The sequence below is a fragment of the Malaclemys terrapin genome, chromosome 11 (assembly GCF_027887155.1).
Source record: "Malaclemys terrapin pileata isolate rMalTer1 chromosome 11, rMalTer1.hap1, whole genome shotgun sequence".
Classification (NCBI taxonomy): domain Eukaryota; kingdom Metazoa; phylum Chordata; order Testudines; family Emydidae; genus Malaclemys; species Malaclemys terrapin.
In genome coordinates, this window is record NC_071515.1 from 49,716,878 (window position 1) to 49,737,094 (window position 20,217).

The following is a 20,217-nucleotide window of genomic DNA, read 5'->3' on the forward strand; positions in this document are numbered from 1 at the left end:
GTTTTTCTTTGCTGTGTAGGCATATCCTAAGGGACCATTCAAGGTGAAGTGGCCCATTAACATCCCTGTAGTCATAGGACAAAAAGGGCGGGGGTTAATGGGTTTCAAATTGTTATAATAAGTCATTAAACCTGTATCTTTATTAAGACCATGGTTTTTAGTGTCTAACAAAGTTACAAATTTAAGCTCCCAGGCTTGTCTAAGAGCCAGGATAATGGCTTTTGTGCCAACCATGTTCCTGCAGCTGATATGAGTGTGTCCAGGGGAAGGATGTTGCTGGAGTTTCCCTGAATCTTGGCTATTTCCAGCTGCCATAATGGCACATTGAGACCACTGGCAGTTACTGTGTAAAATAGCTTCTTCTTACTCAGCAGATCTGCAGACCTCTGAATGCAAAGCAATATCTGTTTTGCCTCCATGACTAAAATAAACATTACTGGTCTTTACTCCCATGAGCACAGCAGAACCTACACTGCTGAAAGAGTAGAACTTTAACTCTGAGGAACAAGTTGTTGCAAAACATTTGGGCTGAAAATTTACAAATACTTGTGAGAGGTTTAAAGGGAGTTTGGTGAGAAGTTAATATATTTGAAGATAATTAACATTTTGGTCACAGCATCAATAGGAATTGGCCATTGTCTGCTACTAATTTTCTTTTTGACTATGAAGGCCATTGATTAAATGAGTGGGGAAAAGAAGCTGTTTGCATTAGTGCAAATGAGAGCACAATCAGGAGCAGGCACATGTTAGTGATCAATCTGTCATCACTGTGAAATTATGAACACAGTGTTAAAATAAAAAAAAACAAAACTGGGGATAGTTTAATGGTTTGCCAATGTGATTTAGTGCCCAGCTTGTGCATCCACAAGACCTTATTTCCATTGGCATTTGGCATTTACTGCATGCAAATATTTGTGTGCACAATTTCATGCTTAATTACACTTTATTGAAAACTTAAAATGTGTTCTTTGAAATTATAGTCCTGCTTGTAACCATGCAAATTCACAAACACATAGATGGGTATGTTTTCAGATCAAGGTGGATGGGGGTGAACAAATTCTCATTATACAAAAATTTTTAAAGCAGAGCACAAGAAATGTATAAACGTTGCCCACAAATGTAAGATTAGTTCAGTAGGAAGAACAAGTTTTGACTGATAATCTGGGTATGCCTTACTTCCAAAAGCAAAAGCTCATGTTCTGCATATGTCAAAAGTGGCTTTTTAAAAAGTTTGTGTTAACTGTTGACAGAGGTGTCATGAGGGATTCTTACCAGAAGGCAGTTTGTTTACTTTGTGCAATTTGTCTGTTCATGAATTTCCTTAGTAAAAGCATAAATGGCAGCATGTACTGTTCAACAACAGAATCTTTCTGTCAATTCTCTCATTGTTTTCCCTCCTTTTGGCTGAGACAGACAACTTGATTTTCTTGCATGAGCCAAGACTAATATTTCTTATTTTGCATCTGAGGAAGTGGAAAGGCGCGACAATAAAAATATGCAAACACGAACACAGTCTGGATAGCTAAATTTTGACAAAATAACAGCTCCTGGCAGTGACTTGATTTATATCCCTTTATAAAATTTGCCCTGGGTTAATGTTAATAGAGTGCAAAATTAATTTGCATTGATCAGTATTGTCTAGGTTTTTATATTGCTTGGAGTTTTTTGCTTCTGCTTAATGTTTCTAATTCTAGTGTTTCCTGCACAAATCTGTGACTTGATTACCTTTCTCTGCCAATAGGTAAAGTCCAAACAAATCTTGGTACACTGCTTCCTGATGGGTCTTCTTTTGCTTCTATGTCTAGCAGGGGAAATGGCTCTATGTACTTCCAGTGTGTAACTGGTTATTTTGAGGAGTTGCTGATAAAATCTGTGAGGTGTCTCCCCCTCCCTCCCCCCCGGTTGCAAACTCAGTTAATAGGTGACTGACCTTCCTAGTTTATCAGGTCATATTCCAACTTTGCAGTAGCTGATGTACAGCTACTAGGCTATTGTATAATTTGGAGAGACTTTTGGCCAGGTTGATGTATAATTGAGGAAGAAAAATATTTGTGACATGGGAGAAGGAAAGAGAAACCATGTAATGTGCATCTCAAATGTACTAAATATGTCACCAAATCATGGACTGATCGTACTTAGAGATGTGTTCACTGAATAAAACCCATTTTCCCTATCATCAAATATACTTGAAATATTAACTGAGACAAGGCTTAGGTAACTTCTCATGCTGCTGTGGTTCAGGGGCAAGCTGCACCCATGATATTTCCCCCCAGTGTCCGTGGGCGCTGTTTCCAAGTGACAAGCTGCTGGGTAAACACCATTATCCCCAGTTTACAGATGGAGAAACTCATGCACAGAGTTGTGAACCGGCTTGCAAAATTGTCATGAAACTTTATCTGCCTAGGTGCAAAATTGACTGGCTTGCCCTTTTCCATGATGACAATGAAGAAAAACCCAATAACTTTATTGGCATGGTAAGCAATATTAGTATTTCCTAACTTAATATACTTGTGTTCATAGTAATAGGATAGATTGGTCTTAGGCAATATATGCAGCTTGTAATGTTATTCATTTATGATTTGGTGACAAACTCATACATATGATGAGATACAGACTCTACTTTTAAAGATTTAGTTTGTTCTTCCCCAGACATGTTTCTGGGATTCCAGCTTCAAAGAGGGGGAAAACTAGGAGAAAGAATGAAGAAAAAATTGACAGCTTTCATATGCACTTTGTTGCTTGACATCAAAGCACTGAAGGGAGACAGGATATCTATTTAGACTTTGTGCTTGGGACAGACTTTTTGTAGAAATTACATTTTCTGCCCTGTATCTCGGGTACTACAATCCAGGAATAGAATAACGAGGATTTATTGGATGAGATTAAAATAACAATAGTGTCACAATTTCAGGGTAACTGCACCATTTGCTGGATTAGAAGGGAGCCCCTGAGTCAGTTTAAACACAGCTTTTCTATGTCAAAAGCTCTTTCTTTGTCTGCTGGTTTCTGGAAAACCGATTTGATCCCGTAGATGCAACTTTTAGACCCACAGTCCAAGCCTTGTGAGCCCAAGTCAGCTGATGTTGGCCAGCCATGCCGCTAGTGTTTTATTGCAGGGTAGATGTGCCATTAGTCTAGTTTTCTAATTGTCTGTCTTGATGGAATACTGTAGGGAATGCTCCTGCTCTTTATGTACTGATGTATGGATGATCCCATGAAATATCCAGTTCCAGCAATGTTGTGACTGGATTTACTGCATTTCTTATAGGGTCCTATTTCTCATTCCAAGGAACTTCCAGAAGTCCAATTGTTTAAAGGAACAGTGAGGTGTTGGTTTTGGGGACAAAGAGCTGATTTAGTAGTTCTTTTGCTCTTCAGATAAACTTCTAGCTGTGGCTCCAGTGGACCCATTTGTGTTGAGTTTCCTGAGATTTTATCTTTTACTTAGTTTACTCTCTATACACAGAATGAGATGGGGAGTGTGTGAGCATGAGGTGGGGGGTTGGAAGGCTATTATTTGTGGACTGTTAGTTTGTGTTGCATGGATTTTTTAATGAACTTTTTGTACATGCAGCCAGTGCTTTGGATCAGTGGTTCCCAAACTTTAACAACCTGTGAACTCCTTTCACTAAAATGTCAAGTCTCGTAATCCCTCTCCTAAAAATGAATATTTCCAGGGATTTTCTCCTTTACCTGGGTATAAATTATAAAAGCAGTGATCTTGGAAATATAAAATTTATTTTTATGACAAGCTTATTACACACTATTATTATTATTATTATTATTTATTATTTATCATTACAGTGTTTTTATTACTTTATGAAATGGCAACACTCTTCCAAGATCTCACTTTTGTAGATTGTATCATTTTGAATAAGCCTCTTATAAGACAAGGCTCCTATGTTTCATCAAAGAGTATCAGATGTGAAACAGCATGAAGGTATTTAAGAAGCCAACTCAAAGAGTTCCTCCTACACAAGCATTCAGGACTTGAGCAGTCCAGGCAAACAACGCACGTTACAACAAAGCTTAAACTTGTTCTTCATAGTAATTTTAAAAACAATACTAGCTGTCTATTTAATTTTAAAAACAGCAAAAAATATCCACCTCCTTTTCCACTTCTTATAAGGAGTCTTGAAGTTTAAATCTCCTCAGTGTGATAGATATGCTTGCTTTGATCTGCTTAGCTCTTGGAAGTCCAGGGGCTCTAGGCTGCTGGTCCCAAGTTGTCCCGGTCCCTAGGGACAGCTTTGTCCGCCATGAGGAATTTTTTTCATGAGAACCCCCTGTAACATTTCGCGAACCCCCAGGGGTTCACAAACCCCAGTTTGGGAACCGCTGCTTTGGACTGATTAACTTTAATTAATTGATATATTGCATATATTGAAATTTGGGGCCCAATCCTGTAGTCCTCAGGGTTTTGTGGACATTCTCCAAAGGTACATTATAGATATTAAAAACAAGTAAACTTTGTAAAGTATAAGAATAAAAATTATGTATTGTCAACTGTTTAATATTAAAATAGCATTCTCTTCTGTTGCTTAAAAATACCCTTTAATAAAAGTTGGAAGATGCCTCATACTGTAGTTTGAAATCATTAGGCAGCTGCTCTGTTTCATACATATTAATTTAGAGACAGTTTCTTTTTATATAGCAAGTAGTTGATTGTTTTAAATAAGGGTTGCTAAACTTTTTGATTAATGTTCACTTGATGGCTTTAAATAGTTAAGAAGAAAATCCTTTTCTTATGTTCCCAAAGAGATTAGCATTACACATTTATTTTGTCCGTTTAGGTTAGAATTGCTGATTGTGCCTTCTTTTTTTTTAACGTATATTTTGAAAGTTTTTGTATTATTTGTCCCATTTGTGTGAGTTCATACCCACTGTGCTCCTTTTCTTGGGACCTGTCTGATAGATTCACTGTGTGTTTGGGCTTACATTGGTTAAAATAATTAACCAATCATCAGGGCCAGCGCAACCCATTAGGCGACCTATGCGGTTGCCTAGGGTGCTACAATTTGGGGGGCGGCGACCGCGGCGGTATTTTGGCGGCAGGACCCTCCACTGTCTCGGGGGGGGGGGGGGGGGGCGGCATTTCGGGACGGGAACCTTCCGCCGCCTAGGGCGGCAGAAAAGCTGGCGGCACTCCTGCCAATCATTAAATTAATAACAGACTGAATTTTGCACTTCCTATCCCCTGCTTCCTGGTTGGTGGCAGAGGCTAGTTTAATTTCTCTCTGATGCAACAAGCAGAAGAGAATAAGGGCTCGTCTGCACTAGAAAATTGTATCACTTTAACTATACTGGTAACTTTTGCACTCCCTCGTTAGTGTGGATGCAATTGCGTGTAGTTGGCAGAATTCAATTTTTATTTTTATTTTATAATTTTGACTAATAATATAGAGGTTTATTAAGCATTTTAAAAGATTTTTCTCTCTTTAAATTTTCAGTCCTACAAAACTATGGGTTTAAAATATTTTTTTCTATTTTTATCAGTTTTCACAGTTGTGGGAAATTATGGGTGATCAGAGAATTATTTAATGATAGATATTAAGATTCAAAAAGCTTTATAACTTACCTTTGTCTCTCTCATAGCTACCTACAATATAGATATTATATATTTTTCAAAGTGGGCCAGCCATTATCTCCCTCTATCTTAATCTCTTCCCCTTTATCCCAAGATTTTGGATATACTGTATCCTGAAACCCTGAGGTATAATTTGGACTGTACTGTATGTGTACCTTAACATTTTCATAAATTGAGATCAAGACTTTTGTCTCTAAAACTTTAAATGGTATAAATTCATTAAATGGGTAAGGCCTTAAGATTCTGGTTCATTCAGTGCTCTTTGTCAAATTCTATCTCTGGGGGTCTGATCAGTGCTTTGCTTCTGCAATTCAGCGATTAGCTTATCTATGATGACATTGTTTACAAAAGCTGAGCTGTTGACTAAACTTTGCTGCAAGTAAGTAATTTGCTAGATTTAGAGTAGTAGGTGTAACTGTAGCAAGGTATTTTCTAGACTTCTTGTACTTTGAAAAGTAAGTTGGCCTATAACACTTTGGTCTCTCCATATTTGTGTTGCATTCATGAAAACGTGCAGTTTATAAATTTTAACTGTATTCTAAATATTGTTATGAAGATTATATATACACTACAGTAGCATGTATAACATTTTCCTCTTGTGAACATATACTCTGTGTTTGCAACTTCTCATGATAAGCTTGCTTTTTCTCTCTGTACAAAATTATGTGCAAGTCTAAAGATTTATCATAGATGCAATATCTTGAACTTTTATTTTGGTGAGATTTTTTTCTGTGACTATTGTAAGGAATTTATAAAGGCGGAAGTTTATAAAGCCTACCAATCTGCAGGCTCTTAGAAGTTATAAGAACAGTGCTTTAGTATATTACAACAGCCTGTAAACTGCATCTTTCATTGAGTGCTTGGTGCAGTCTTTTGCTCTGAGATAAATTTCACAGTATCTGAATGCTTAGGGCAGGGGTCGGCAACATTCGGCACGCGGCTCACCAGGGTAAGCACCCTGGCGGGCCGGGCCAGGTTTATTTACCTGCTGACCGCGGTTTTGCCAATCGCGGCCTCCACTGGCCGCAGTTCGCCGTCCCAGGCCAATGGGGGCGGCGAGAAGCCACGGCCAGCACATCGCTCGCCCGCGCCGCTTCTCGCCGCCCCCATTGGCCCGGGATGGCGAACCGCGGCCAGTGGGGGCCGCGATCGGCCGAACCTGCTGCGTCAGTAGGTAAATAAAACTGGCCCGGCCCGCCAGGGTGCTTACCCTGGCGAGCCCGTGCCGAACGTTGCCGACCCCTGGCTTAGGATATGTCTACACTGCAATTAGACTCCTGCAGCTGAACCATGCCAGCTGAATCTGGCGTCTGGGGTTTAGGCTAAGGGGCTGTTTAATTGCAGTGTAGATGTTCAGCCTCTGGCTGGAGTCCAGGCTTTAGTAACCTGCAAGGTATTTGCAGTGTAGACATACTCCGTGTGACACATTCTACTGCTAGGTGCATCTCATTGATTTGGAAGGGAGTTGTGTAAATACATCCAAGGTCAGAATTGGCCACTACATTAAAGGACTTTGCGGGGAACAAGGGTTAGAATTTTGCTGTTGAGAGTATTCTGTACAGATGGCTTGCACACACATGCTGCAGTGATTTTTTTTTACTGTGGTTACCAGAATTTGTATAATTCTAGAGTTACAACTACAACCTATGAAGGTGCAAAATTGTGACATTGCCTCTGTATTTGGAACTGGATTTATTTATTTATTTATTTTTGAAACCAGAGTAGTATTTGCACTGATTCTGAGTAAATTCGAGAACAGATACATATTTTCCTGGAGTAAAAATGATTAATACATTGATCCAAAATAGGAGATGGAAATAGTGTTTGGGGAGAGAGATTAAATTTCACCTTACTTTTTTACCTCATGGGTGACGATAATTTAACATAAACTTTTCTGCCCCCTTAGATTTGAATGTACATTAACCTGTGATGATGTAACTATAGGATATAAGTCTACAGTGCAATGTAAACCCTGGCTTAGTAGAACTCAAGTTACCTCATGTCAGGAATTGTTGAACCCTGGGTCCCATCCTGGGGTTCCAATGTCTACACTTCATTATGCAGGCCTGAGTCTAGCCACCCATTTCCAAGACTTTCTAGTGCCCTCCCAAAATGTGACTGCTCTAGTCCTTTTTTTGTGCAGTGCAATGTAGGAGAACTTGACTGTCCACCAAACTTGAGTGTCCAGAGGACCAAAAAAGTCAGCCAGCATAACTGTGGGATACTGTTGGTAGACTCCCAGAACACGAGTCCAGTGGGGCTGCATCTACACTGCAAAGCAATAGGGCTTGACTCGGGCTCAGGCTCTGGCTCTCCATCCTTATAGAGTCCTAGGACCCTGGGTCTGCGCCCTGGGTCAGTGTAATTTGTGTGTAGACAGAAGGGGATTAGGTCTGAACCTGAGTTTGAACCCTGGGCTTCCATTGAAGTGTAGATATACCCATAGAAAGTAGGGCTTTTACCCACAGTCCATGGGGGGAGGAAATAGCTCAGTGGTTTGAGCATTGGCCTGCTAAACCCAGGGTTGTGAGTTCAATCCTTGAGGGGGCCACTTAGGGATATGGGGCAAAATCAGTACTTGGTCCTGCTAGTGAAGGCAGGGGGCTGGACTCAATGACCTTTCAAGGTCCCTTCCAGTTCTAGGAGATAGGATATCTCCATTTATTATTATTTATTGTGTATTCAGTAATTTGGAAAGACATTCCTATTGACTTCAGTGTATTTTGGGTAATGCCTTAAAAGTAAAATTTTAAAACATTTACAATACACTGTATATTGATTTGTTGTAATGTATTTTTTTTTAAAAGCTTCAGAATCTTCAAGCAGACCAAACCTAGGACCTGTGGTGTTGACAGTGATAGTTACTGTGCCAGTTTGTATCTTATCTATAGCTGTAATGCTGATTGTATATACATGTCAAGGCCGTCATTGTACATTCGGAAAGAAGAAGCGACAAAATATTGAAGAACCTCTATCTGAGTGCAACCTTGTAAACTCTGGAAAAACTCTTAAAGATCTTATTTATGATATGACAACATCTGGGTCTGGATCTGGTATGTATGCACTCCTAAGCACACTAAAACTTCTACATTTATTAATGAATAGCCAGGAGAACTGAATCACAACATTGTGTTCAGTTTTCTTAGTTCAATAGGCGAAGTGATGGCAGTTAAAGTTTCCACTGTCAAGTACAGTACTATTGGTTTGTGTGGGTATTCCTAACACTTAGAATGGGAAGTACTACTAGAACCTATAGTGTCTTTCTCATGATAAAGAGATTAAAAAACTGTGCCAACTGCATGAAATGTATTGCCTTATGGAAAGAGATTTGTGTCATAGCTTTAGGAGTTTGTCAAGACAAAGTATTGCCTAAAGAGATTTTCATGTTCATCAGGGTAATTGCATGGTATGATGAGTCAACTGATGTGGGGATCTTGTTAAGTTAAAGTGATATGAAAAGATGCCACAATGCAAACACCATACTTCATAATTATCATATTGGGCTGTTGGCTATATGGGCCAGATTTCTGTAACTAGAATGGTTTATTTAGAATTGAAAATAAACAGTGCTTAAGAAAACCAGAATTAATAAAACATATATTTTAGATAGCTCTTTGTTGAGTGCAGTCAATAGACGTATGCCTTGTCTACATTGGGGATTTGTCACAGGTACAGCCATCTTTGGCTAGTTAGTTGTGTAACTATTATTGCAAACCCCTAACAGAGAGAAAACCACAATATACACTGGTGCAGCTTAGCACAGTTTCAAACAAATAGTGCTTTTGCTTATTCATATTATAGGGTGTTCTTCAGTAGCTGCCCACTCATAGCTGTAACAGGGGGCAAATCTTGTGTGTAGGTAAGGCCACAGCCATTATGGCGTAAGAGTGGGATACAGGGGTAACAGGGAACAGCCAGAAGAAAGATAATCTGAACCAAGTTAAAAATTACAGTTGTTTAAACCTAAATGTCACTGTTTCTAAAAACAGGGCTTTGATACTATTCCTATGGAAAGATTGGAATACTTGGTACAAAATATATTAACACATTAGAAGCATTCTTATGTGTATTTCCTACAAAAATATAGTTTTTCGTTGAGGTTAGTTGGATTAATGCTGCCAGAAGAGAGTGGATTTTTTGATAATTCAAGAGCAATCTGACAATAAACCAAGTGAAGCAGGAGTCACTGTTAGATGATCCAAACAATAATAGAATTTAAAGGTACTTTGTAAGCTTCTTCTTTTTGTATACATGTTTATGTTTATCAAGGATAAATGTCCTAAATTCAAAGGTCAGTCTCATGATGGTGATTATTGGGTGTTTCTTGAGCAAAACAACCAAAACTGTGTTGAAATAAATATAGCTTTAGATTACTAAAACTGCTTAATTCTAGCTCCAAAATAAGACCAGTTTTTCATTCTTTTATTATAGGTGGGACAGGTAGCCTATTATTACGGTAGCCCCACTCTTCCCATTATAAGACCCAGTTTTTGGTTGCTTATAGCTTTTGCTCAATTTTAATAATTTTAGGCTGAAATTTTCCATGTTGAGTATCTGGGTATCCATGCAGGCTGATTTATTTGAAAATTTTAGCCAAAATGGTTCAGCCACTTCCAAGAAGGCAGCTAGGGAAAAATACATTGTTTTGCCCATGTTTTTTTTAAAAATGTGGCCCTCTTTATTTTATTTTATTTTATTTTATTTTGAAAGCTCTAGCCCCCTTCTTCCCACCCTCCAGTTTGTACCAGGGACTTAAAATTTGGCAGGGACATGGCCTTTATGTGAGGGACATGCCTTTTCCATCCCCTTCAAAATCCATCCTCATTTAGCTAAGTTAAAATTGTAGTTTGCACATACTCAGAGACTTAGATTTTAGCTAATAAATTCTCAGGAGATTCTGTGTCACTGAGCATGCTATCCTCTGTGGCCAAGCAGGACTTTCCCTGTAGTTGCAGTTTTGGGATATGTTGCAGGCCATGCTGGTCTGGGCACCTGCACTGAGAGCAGGGAGACTGTTTCTCTTTTGCTCTCAATGACTTCCCTACTAGGCCCAGGCAACATGGAGGAGGAAGCTGCTTGATTTGAATACAAAGGGGACAAGAGCTGGACATGCCAGAGTGACAGGGGGAGAAAGTTGGGAGACGGAGTTTTGTAGGGGAGACTGGCACTGGAGGCTGCTGGAGAGAGAAAATTTTCCTTTTCCCCACCAGGACACAACCAAGACCTTTTTGAAGATTTTTGTGAAAAATGAGGCAGGCAGGCAGACGAGCCCCATCTCCAGAATAGCCATCAGGTTGGTGGTTTGGGCACTCAACCAGGGATGTTGAAAAGGCAGGTTTAAGTCCCTACTCTAAATGAGGCAGAGCAGAGACTTGAACCGTTCTCTCTGGTTTTTGATGAGAAATTCCATCCCGGACATGAGAAACCTTTCTCTGTGAACATTTTGTTGCAGCTGGTATGTATCCATGAAAAGTTTAGGTATCAACGAATGAGTGTTTTCTGTTGAAAAGCCATTTGATTGAAATATTACTGACCAGCTTTACTTATTTTTGAGCCAAATGATTTACTGCATCAGCATGCTGCTTCAGTGCTGCTTCAGCATGTGGACGTCTGGAGTTAGTAACATCGCTAGGATAGTTTAGAGCAAGAAGTCATGCTTATCCCTATGTCCATATGTGGGAGGTTGCTCACATTCTTATACCAAAGATTCAACTGAAAAATCATAAAGAACCATAACAATATACATACAGTTCAAGGAATGTTTCAGAGGTAGACTTACAATCCCTCACTCAGACAAGGATTGTGCATGATTCATGCCATCTATGTTTATCCACTTTTGTTAGTCAGAATTGGAAAAAATAGTCACAAGAAAGTGTGTGTATGTTACTCGTAAGGCCATGGTAATTACAACATATTAGAATATATGTTTTTAATTTGAATTTAATAATAATTGCTAATGCACTCTTTTACAAGTATCCTCATTCTGTTCATTAGGTTTACCTCTACTGGTCCAAAGAACAATTGCAAGAACAATTGTTCTTCAAGAAATAGTAGGAAAAGGCCGATTTGGTGAAGTCTGGCGTGGAAAATGGTGTGGGGAAGATGTAGCTGTGAAAATCTTCTCCTCGAGGGATGAAAGGTCTTGGTTTCGTGAGGCAGAAATCTATCAGACAATTATGCTGAGACATGAAAACATCCTGGGTTTCATTGCTGCTGATAACAAGGGTATATAGTATTTCCAAACATAGTTTCACAATGTTTGTTCTCTGCACTATGGCAGCCCAATGAAATTGATTTTTCCACAACCTCTGCTCTAATTTGCTAAAACACAGGGATGTGTTTTTAATGATTTGAGGAGCTGATTAGGAAAATTAATTTTAAATCTGATCATTAGGATTGTGAGATCAGTTTACAATTTTTAGGCTGCAGTCCTGCGTTAAGCAGAACTCTGAATCTGCATGGAGCCTTGAGGCTCTGCACAGATGCAGGGGTCTGTTTGAATGGAGTTCAGTGTGGGATCAGGGCCTCTCTGATTTAAGTGAAAGTTTAAATGAGTCCTATATCTATCAGGTAGTTCATTAATTAGAATAATTCTTGGTAAAATATTACTGAAAGATTGACTATTTATGCTATCAACTTGATAATCAAGCTGCATCAGTGCTTTATACCTTTCACTTTAAGCCATACATCTATAAAAATAGATCACTTTATAAAGATACCTTCATAGCAGGAAAAGAACTAAATATGGCAATACAGCCAAGGAAGTAAAGTATGATATGAGAATGTCTTGAAATTCAGGATTGCTGTACAAAAACCTTTAAAGATGAACTAATGTTTTTTACATTCCAAGAGCTACAAGAGTTGATGGTGATCTTGCTATCACTGCAGAACAATGAGCTGCATTTCCTTTGGTTCTCTGGTTTTTGGTACTGTCACCAGCTCTTGTGAGGGGAAACAGAGCACTGCTCATTTTTGGTGGCCATATATTCAAAAGGACTTAGCTTCCAGAAGCTCCCATTGTTCTCAGTGGGAAGACTAGTGCTAAGCACTTATGAAACTCTGGCCATTAATCTGTTGGGATCTCTTGCTGTGTAACATACCAGATACACAATGCAAAATGGATGCAGTGCGGCCTCCCTTCGTGGGTGTGCATATCCACTTTGAAATTCTGGAATTGAAACCACTTCTGTGGCATGGGGGCTAAAGAAAGAGTGATTAAAGAGGTGTGGTTGCTTTTTTTTAAATCCACTCAACTTGAAAATTCGGATCCTTTTGTTTATCTATCTATCTATCTATCTATCTATCTATCTGGGGCTAGTTCTTTACAATGTTAAATAAGATTATTTTCTTTTGGTAGATAACGGAACTTGGACTCAACTGTGGCTTGTATCTGAATACCATGAGCAAGGCTCCTTATTTGATTATTTAAACAGAAATATTGTCACCATTGATAGTCTGATTAAGCTGGCACTTTCAATAGCTAGTGGTCTAGCACACCTTCATATGGAGATAGTTGGTACACAAGGTATTTGTATTTCTCTTTCATATATCATTTTTAGGAAATATGAGTGGAAACTTTGGGTGGTATTTACAAAAATGCATTAGCTTATTAGTCAGAAGGAATGGTAAAGACTTCTTTTACAAACAGTTTGGTATCTTAGTAGCTGTCTTTAAAGATTGTAAAATAAATTAAATAGAACCCTAAATGTAGATGGTGCTTTATAAATAGAGACTAAGACACATTACATTTTTAGTGGTGCTTGCAGTCTACACAGCTGCCAAAACATCTAGCAGTACAAATTCTGCAGCACACTGAAAATAGAAAATTTTGGAGTGGCATAAAATTAATTTAATTTAATTTCAAACAGTGTAAGGAATATTATACTGTTTTTCATTTTCATTTCATTGTCATCATTTTAATTAAATTATACAATAGAGGTTTTTATTTATCTGAAGCTGCCACAAGTTCTCCAGTCCACTCCACTGGAGTGCCACAGAATCCAGGGGATTCTCCAGTATTGACTAGTTTTTTTACATGTCCATTGGAGAACCTGGGATATAAGAGGCACGCACCAGCCAATGCATATCTGAGTAGAATAGAAGCATGGAGAACAAGATATTTTTGGTTCTTGAAACATGACTACAGTTTGGGAATAAAGGAAATGTATGAACAAAAGATGCCTTCTTTAGGCTCCTCTGGTTAGCATTGGCACGCATTCAGAAACTCTATTTTGTGCTAAATACAGTCCTAATTTTTCTATGTTGAGATGGGGGATGTCAGTAAACAAGCTATGTTTTAAGATTCACAATAATGCTTTTAGTTGCCTTTTTGTCTTAACAGGCAAACCAGCTATTGCACACAGAGATCTGAAATCTAAGAACGTCTTAGTGAAAAAAAATGAAACCTGTGCCATTGCAGATTTAGGACTTGCTGTGAGACATGATGCTGTATTGAACACAATTGACATACCTCAGAATCCTAGAGTGGGAACAAAAAGGTAAGACATTTTAAATAGACAAGATAAGTATTTTTCCATAAATATTAGGGAATATCTTTTCAGTGTGATTTCCATTTCTGTGCAATTTCTGAGTACTGTATGAAGCAGGCATGCTGTCATAAATATACAGCTAAGAGTAGCATAAAATCCCAAGAAGCTCAAATAACCTGGTTGGCACCTGACCAAAAGGACCAATAAGGAAAGAAGATACTTTCAAATCGGGGTGGGAGGGGGGAGAACTTTAAGTATCTGGTTAATATGAATACTAAAGCTAGTCAGATGAAAGACTAGTTGTTAAACACCTTATCACAGGGTGACATTGGTCCTTTAAGTGGGAGCTGGGCCTGTGCACTTGTGCCTTATCAGCACACTGCAATTTGGCCAGGGCTAAGAGGGCACCTGGGTGTAGAGCAAGGAGAAAAGAGACCTGGTGAATCAGAGCTGCCTAAGTGGGAGTCAGGGGCATGGGAGAGATGTCTGTGGAAGGTCCCAGAAGGAAGCAGAAGGTGTTTCCTGGGGGGAAGGCTGGAGGCAAGAAGAGCAGCAAGAGGGGTTTGCTGGCTGGCATCCCCAGGCCAGGGCTGAAGGCAGAAGCCACAGCAGAGGGGAGTTGCCTGCCTGCTGGCTCTAAGCTGGAGCTCTAGAGCCGAGGCCAGAGAGGGCTGAAGGTGGGGGAGCAGCGGAAGAGCTTACCTGCTGACATCTCCAGGCTGGAGTCAGGAGCAAGCAAGGGCGAGTGAGGGATGCTTCCCTGGCAAGGATGCTCCCATCAGAGAGGCTCTCTGGGGGTGGGGGATACCTGCTCGGAAGAGCAGGGTTGTACTCCATTTTGAAGGCCTGGAGTGGCTGTCATGGTACAAGGACAGAAGAGGGCTCACAGGAAGTCCAGCCATGGTCAAAGGGGCCAGTGTGTGGTATGTGGGGCATCAAGAGACAAGATGTCTGGAGTTTTAATGACTGCTTGCACTAGCATGAGAAATGTACTATATGTTTGGGACTTATATTTTGGACCATTTGTTATAACCAGCCCTAAGGAGGGTGGTTGTGTAGCAAGAGAGCCTGAAGTGGAGTTAGGGACTCTAAAACAGGGAAACTGAGGCAGGCATGCCTGTCATGCCGCAACCTGTTGCAGGAGGGCACTCCGGGCGGGGCTGCCACCTTATGCACCTCACATATCTTTAGGTCCTTCTGCCCACAGTGATTACAACCGCATTGCATCCTGTCAGCGCTCTTGGGGGTAGTAACTGCAACACGTTTGCATCCTTGACTGCATGCTCAGCTGCTACCTTTACTCCACTCTTTACTGTGGTTAGAATTCATTTTCATTCTCTCTCAAGTCTTTGGTGCTTTTCCACACTAATTTCATTACATTCAATTAGTTTGTCTTGTAGAGCACAGTTTATTAATGAAAAGCAAAATAAACATTGAGATGGAATATAAATGGAGGTAGAATAAAGCTCTTTGGCCAGTGTAGCTACCTACCTCTCACACTTGCATGGCTATTAATCATATAGCAACATGTAAGGATTTTCATCATAGAAAGTCCCTTGTTTGACATGCTAGTCAATGACACGCTGACGCTAGTCAATGGCAATTGAGGATGGCTCTCCAACATGTTGTTCCCAACCCTCTCCATGTCAAATATTAGAATCTTCGTTAGAACTTTTGTAAATTGTGCATTTGTGTGTAACTTGTTTTAAAGGTACATGGCTCCTGAAATACTTGATGATGTAATGAACATCAGCATCTTTGAGTCCTTCAAACGTGCAGACATATACTCTCTTGGTCTGGTGTACTGGGAGATATCACGAAGATGCTCAATTGGAGGTAAAATTTTTGGCTGTTTTGTGTTGCATTCCAGACTTGATAAAAATAATTTAAAGGATTTTAAAGGAAATATGTTCATACAATTTATGAACATCATTTTTAACTGAATTTTCCAGATTGTGGAAGGAGAAAGAGTTGTATGACTTAAAAATTTCCTGTTGAGCAATTACTGATATGATAGGGTTACCATATTTCCACAATCAAAAAAAAGGACACTGGGGGGGGGAAGCCCCACCCTAGCCCCGCCCCACCCACATCCACTCCCTCCCACTTCCCACCCCCTGACTACCTCCCTCAGAACCCCAACCCCCCCTGCTTCTTGTCCCCTGACTGCCCTGACCCTTATCCACTCGCATGGGTGGCAGGGTTGTAGAAATTTTGGTGGTGCCCAGAACCCACCCCCCCACACACCTGCCTAAGGCTCTGGGAGGTGGGTTGGGTGGGGGGAGGAGGTCTGGGGTGCAGGTCCTGGGCTGGGAATTAGGGTACAGGAGGGGTGCAGGGTGCAGGCTCCAGGCTGGGGCAGGGGGTGGGTGTGCAGGAGCGGGTGAGGGGTGCAGGCTCTGGGATGGAGTTTGGGGGTGGGAGGCGGTGCAAAGGGAGGGGGTGCAGGCTTTAGGAGGGAGTTTGAGGGCAGGAGCGGGTGTGTGGGAAGGGGGAGGCGTTTGGGAGGGAGTTTGGGGATAGGAGGGGATACAGGGGTGAGGGCTATGGGACTGAGGATGAGGGGTTCATGATGCAGGAGGGGGCTCAAGGATGGAGCAGAGGATTAGGGTGCGGGGGGATGAGGGCTGGGGCTGAGGGGTTTGGGGCATTGGAGAGGCTCAGGGCTAGGATAGAAGGGCAGGGTAAGGGCAGCCTGTCTTCCCATTAGTGGATGGGGGACGCTAGGACCCGGGGGCAGCAGACAGCAGTTGCTCTGGCTCTGGCAGTACAAGCAGGGAAGGGAGAGGCATGCAGGGAGGGAGGGGGGATTCACAGGGGAGGGACGCGCGGAGGGGGGGTGGCAGGTGGAGGCCGGGGACCCATCCAACACTCCTCCGCTCCCTGACTGCCCCCCCCGGATTCCCCTTACCATTCTGGCTCCACGTGTTTGCAAAACACACTGCCCAGTGGGTCGGTTTGTGTGTTACACAGGGCTGCAGTCAGAGGGAGGGGGGAGCAGGGGAGGGCTCTGGCTGCTGGAGGCCAATGGGAGTGGCTCAATTGGTCCAACTGCCCAATCAGCAGCTGCACTCTGCATGGAAGGGAGGGAGGGAGGCGAGGGAGAAAAAAACCCCGGACATTTTAACCTTGTTACCAATTCCTCCCGGACGGCTATTTAGAGATGCAAAAGCCGGACATGTCCGGGGAAATATGGATGGATGGTAACCCTATGATATGAAAGAGTTAACAAGTGAATAAATAGCAGTTAATGCCTAGCTGATTTAATTATTCTGAAATATCAAAAGCAACAAAACATAAGTAAATTATTTTTCACTTCCCCTGTCAAAGAAACTAACATATATAGTAGAACTCATTAGAAAACCAGTTCCTCCCATGCAGTTTCCCTACTGATCGGTTTCCAATCTGCAGGAAGTTTATCTTTCAAAATCTTGATCTGAAAAAACCCACAAAACTAACCTCCCATGATGATGAACTTGTGTGCTGGCAATATGAAAATAAGGGACTCAGATTATCAGGGAATGCAATAGACCTGCTCACATTCTGTAGAGTTTAGGTCGCAAGGGTTGGCAACAAAGAAACCTCTACTAGTTTGGATTTTATATGGTTCTGAACCAAGAAGATGAAACTCCATTCTCTCCCCACTTCAGCCAGATCTTCTTTACTCCTGAGCCCCATTCTCCCAAGGACCCAAGACCATTCACCTTATCTTTTGTTATCTTTAGTGTTATCTTTGTTATTTTTAGTGGCCTTCTTCCTAGGGCTGCCTCCAACCAAGTCTTTTTGGCCTAACTACTGCTGAAATCCAAAAGGTTTTCTGGTGAAGGGGGTAAGGCTCTTCCATCGCAGAACTCAACAGGTGTATCTAAATGAGTGAGCACAAGGACAGTGATGTTTAGTATGGAACCTAGTTAGAGATTATCGTTTCTTTTTCCTCTTGTAGGAATCATTGAGGAGTACCAGTTGCCTTATTATGATGTTGTGCCTTCGGATCCCTCAATAGAAGATATGAGAAGGGTAGTTTGTGAACAGAAACTTAGACCAAATATCCCAAACCAGTGGCAAAGTTGTGAGGTGAGTTCCCTCCCCACCCACCCACCCCCATTTTTAGGAGAATATTTAAATGTATTCTTTAAGGCTGAGATTTTCAAAGTAGCCCAAGGGAGTTAGGTGCCAGACTTCCATTGTATTTCAATGGGATTTGGATGTCTAGCTTTTCAGCTGGCAGAAGCAAGGGGCTTTTGAAAAGCTTGGAAGAACTTAAATGTGCAGGTTGGGTCACTCTGGAGCCAATTGCTAACCCGAACCCTTCTCTCTATTATATGGGAAGGCAGCAGGCCTTAGGGAGGTGGGTAGTCCTGCCTCCGCCTTGTGTGCACTCTTGTACCCCTTTTCCCACTCTCCCCACAAATACCCACTGCTGGCATTGTGTGGCATCCCCTGATACCCATTCAAAACTCCTCCCCTGCTGAGTGCAAGAAAGTGGCATTTTTAAGGTGAATCTAGTGAAATGGACCTGATAGCACTGAATATCAAAGTATTCTTTTTCTCTTTGACTGAACCAAAACAATGAGGTAACTTTTCTGTCATTTCTGCTGGAATATTATTTCAGAGTACACCTGGCATTGGAGTATTAATTGATTGCTGCACTGAAGCAGTGGATTTTTAATCATAAACCTCTTTTTCTTTGTCTTAAGGCACTCCGAATCATGGGTAGAATAATGCGTGAGTGCTGGTATGCTAATGGGGCAGCTCGACTGACTGCGCTCCGCATTAAGAAGACCATTTCACAGCTCTGCGTACGTGAAGATTCGAAAGCCTAAATGGGTGATTTGGGGGAAGGAATCACTCTCCATCTTTTTACATGTGATTTTTTTTTTTCTGTCTACCTCACATATATACAGTGCAGTATTTAAGTGCCCAAACCACAGCACTGAAAAACAACTTCAAAGTTGGCTACAACCAGCTGCAGCTTTTAGTTGGTTTTGCTGTTTTTATAAAGCAAATCACCAACTCATGTTGGTTTTTAAAATGCAAGTTGATATTAAGAGCTATGAAACAACATTCCATATTTAAACTATTTTATTATTCTTAAGCTTTTTATTCTAGTTAAAACCAAAATACACTGTTGAGGGAATGTATGGGTTTAAAGACAGGTATGCAAAAGAAACCATATATGTTTTAGCCTCAAACCAAAAACAGGCCAAATTCATTGAGCTTTTTAGGTGTTTTCCCATAGAATCCTGTAGAATATATTACAATAAAGTGCATTTATATGTTTTTATATTATATTTATCATTTAGTAACCAAACAAATAAGAATGTTCCACTGAAAATTTATACTGTGAAGCTAAAGTAAACATGTGTGTGTCAGTCAGTCTCTCTCTCTCTCTCTCTCTCTCTCTCTTTCTTTTAAAATATTTGTTATTAACAGCTCCATTTGCAACACCGTAGTTAAGGTTTGGTGGTATTTTTGTTATGTACCCCTATTTCAGGGATTAATCAAACAGCCACAAACACCTACTCTGAGCTAACTGTTTCAAAATATCAACCAAGGACCAGTTTTTCTTTTTATCAAATTGAGGAAAAGTAATTTGGGCAGTATTTCCTGGTATTTGTGGGGAAAAGTTATAGGAATGCTACAGTGTAATCTAAAAAGCATGCATTTTTAATCAACCTTTTTATAGACCATTAGTCAATGTTTTAGTGTCTTTTGGTATTTTGCGGAGTGAGATCTAACAAAGTTATTTGCTGTAAGGGCACAATGTATTGGGTGAAATTGATCCAGCTGCAGAGACTCATACAAGCTAACCTGTACGCTGTATACACCAGCACAGATGTTTGTGTTTGAGGGGGGCCAGGGTGAAGTCCACAAGATCTGTAACTGTGAACCAGCAGCTCCCACACTGTGAGAGAGTGGTACAGACAGTGCTCACAGAGGTGGTGCTAGCCTATTGGGGACCCTATGCAGGAATATTTTGGCCCGCCCCCACACAACACATAATAAAAAGTGACTAGGGGGCCCCTTGATCTGCTCAGGGCCCTAAGCAATTGCTTAGTCTGCATGCTTACGCCTAGTGCCGGCTCTGAGCATTCAAGACTATAGCCTGGAGCAGTAGTACTCATGAATGGCTGTATTGCA

At 40.9% G+C, this 20,217-nt stretch overlaps 1 protein-coding gene across 1 annotated transcript in view; it reads left to right on the top strand.

Annotated features, from left to right (window-relative positions):
- Window positions 1-19,436, top strand: part of ACVR1C (activin A receptor type 1C) — a 42,682-nt gene extending 23,246 nt beyond the window's left edge. Inside the window, exons 3-9 of the mRNA XM_054043265.1 lie at window positions 8,395-8,640; window positions 11,582-11,812; window positions 12,945-13,112; window positions 13,929-14,085; window positions 15,788-15,912; window positions 18,020-18,150; window positions 18,774-19,436. Of these exons, the coding sequence (XP_053899240.1) occupies window positions 8,395-8,640; window positions 11,582-11,812; window positions 12,945-13,112; window positions 13,929-14,085; window positions 15,788-15,912; window positions 18,020-18,150; window positions 18,774-18,899 (1,184 nt within the window). The 3' untranslated portion in view covers window positions 18,900-19,436. The remainder of the gene's footprint in view (window positions 1-8,394; window positions 8,641-11,581; window positions 11,813-12,944; window positions 13,113-13,928; window positions 14,086-15,787; window positions 15,913-18,019; window positions 18,151-18,773) is intronic.
- The last annotated feature ends 781 nt before the right edge of the window (window positions 19,437-20,217 follow it).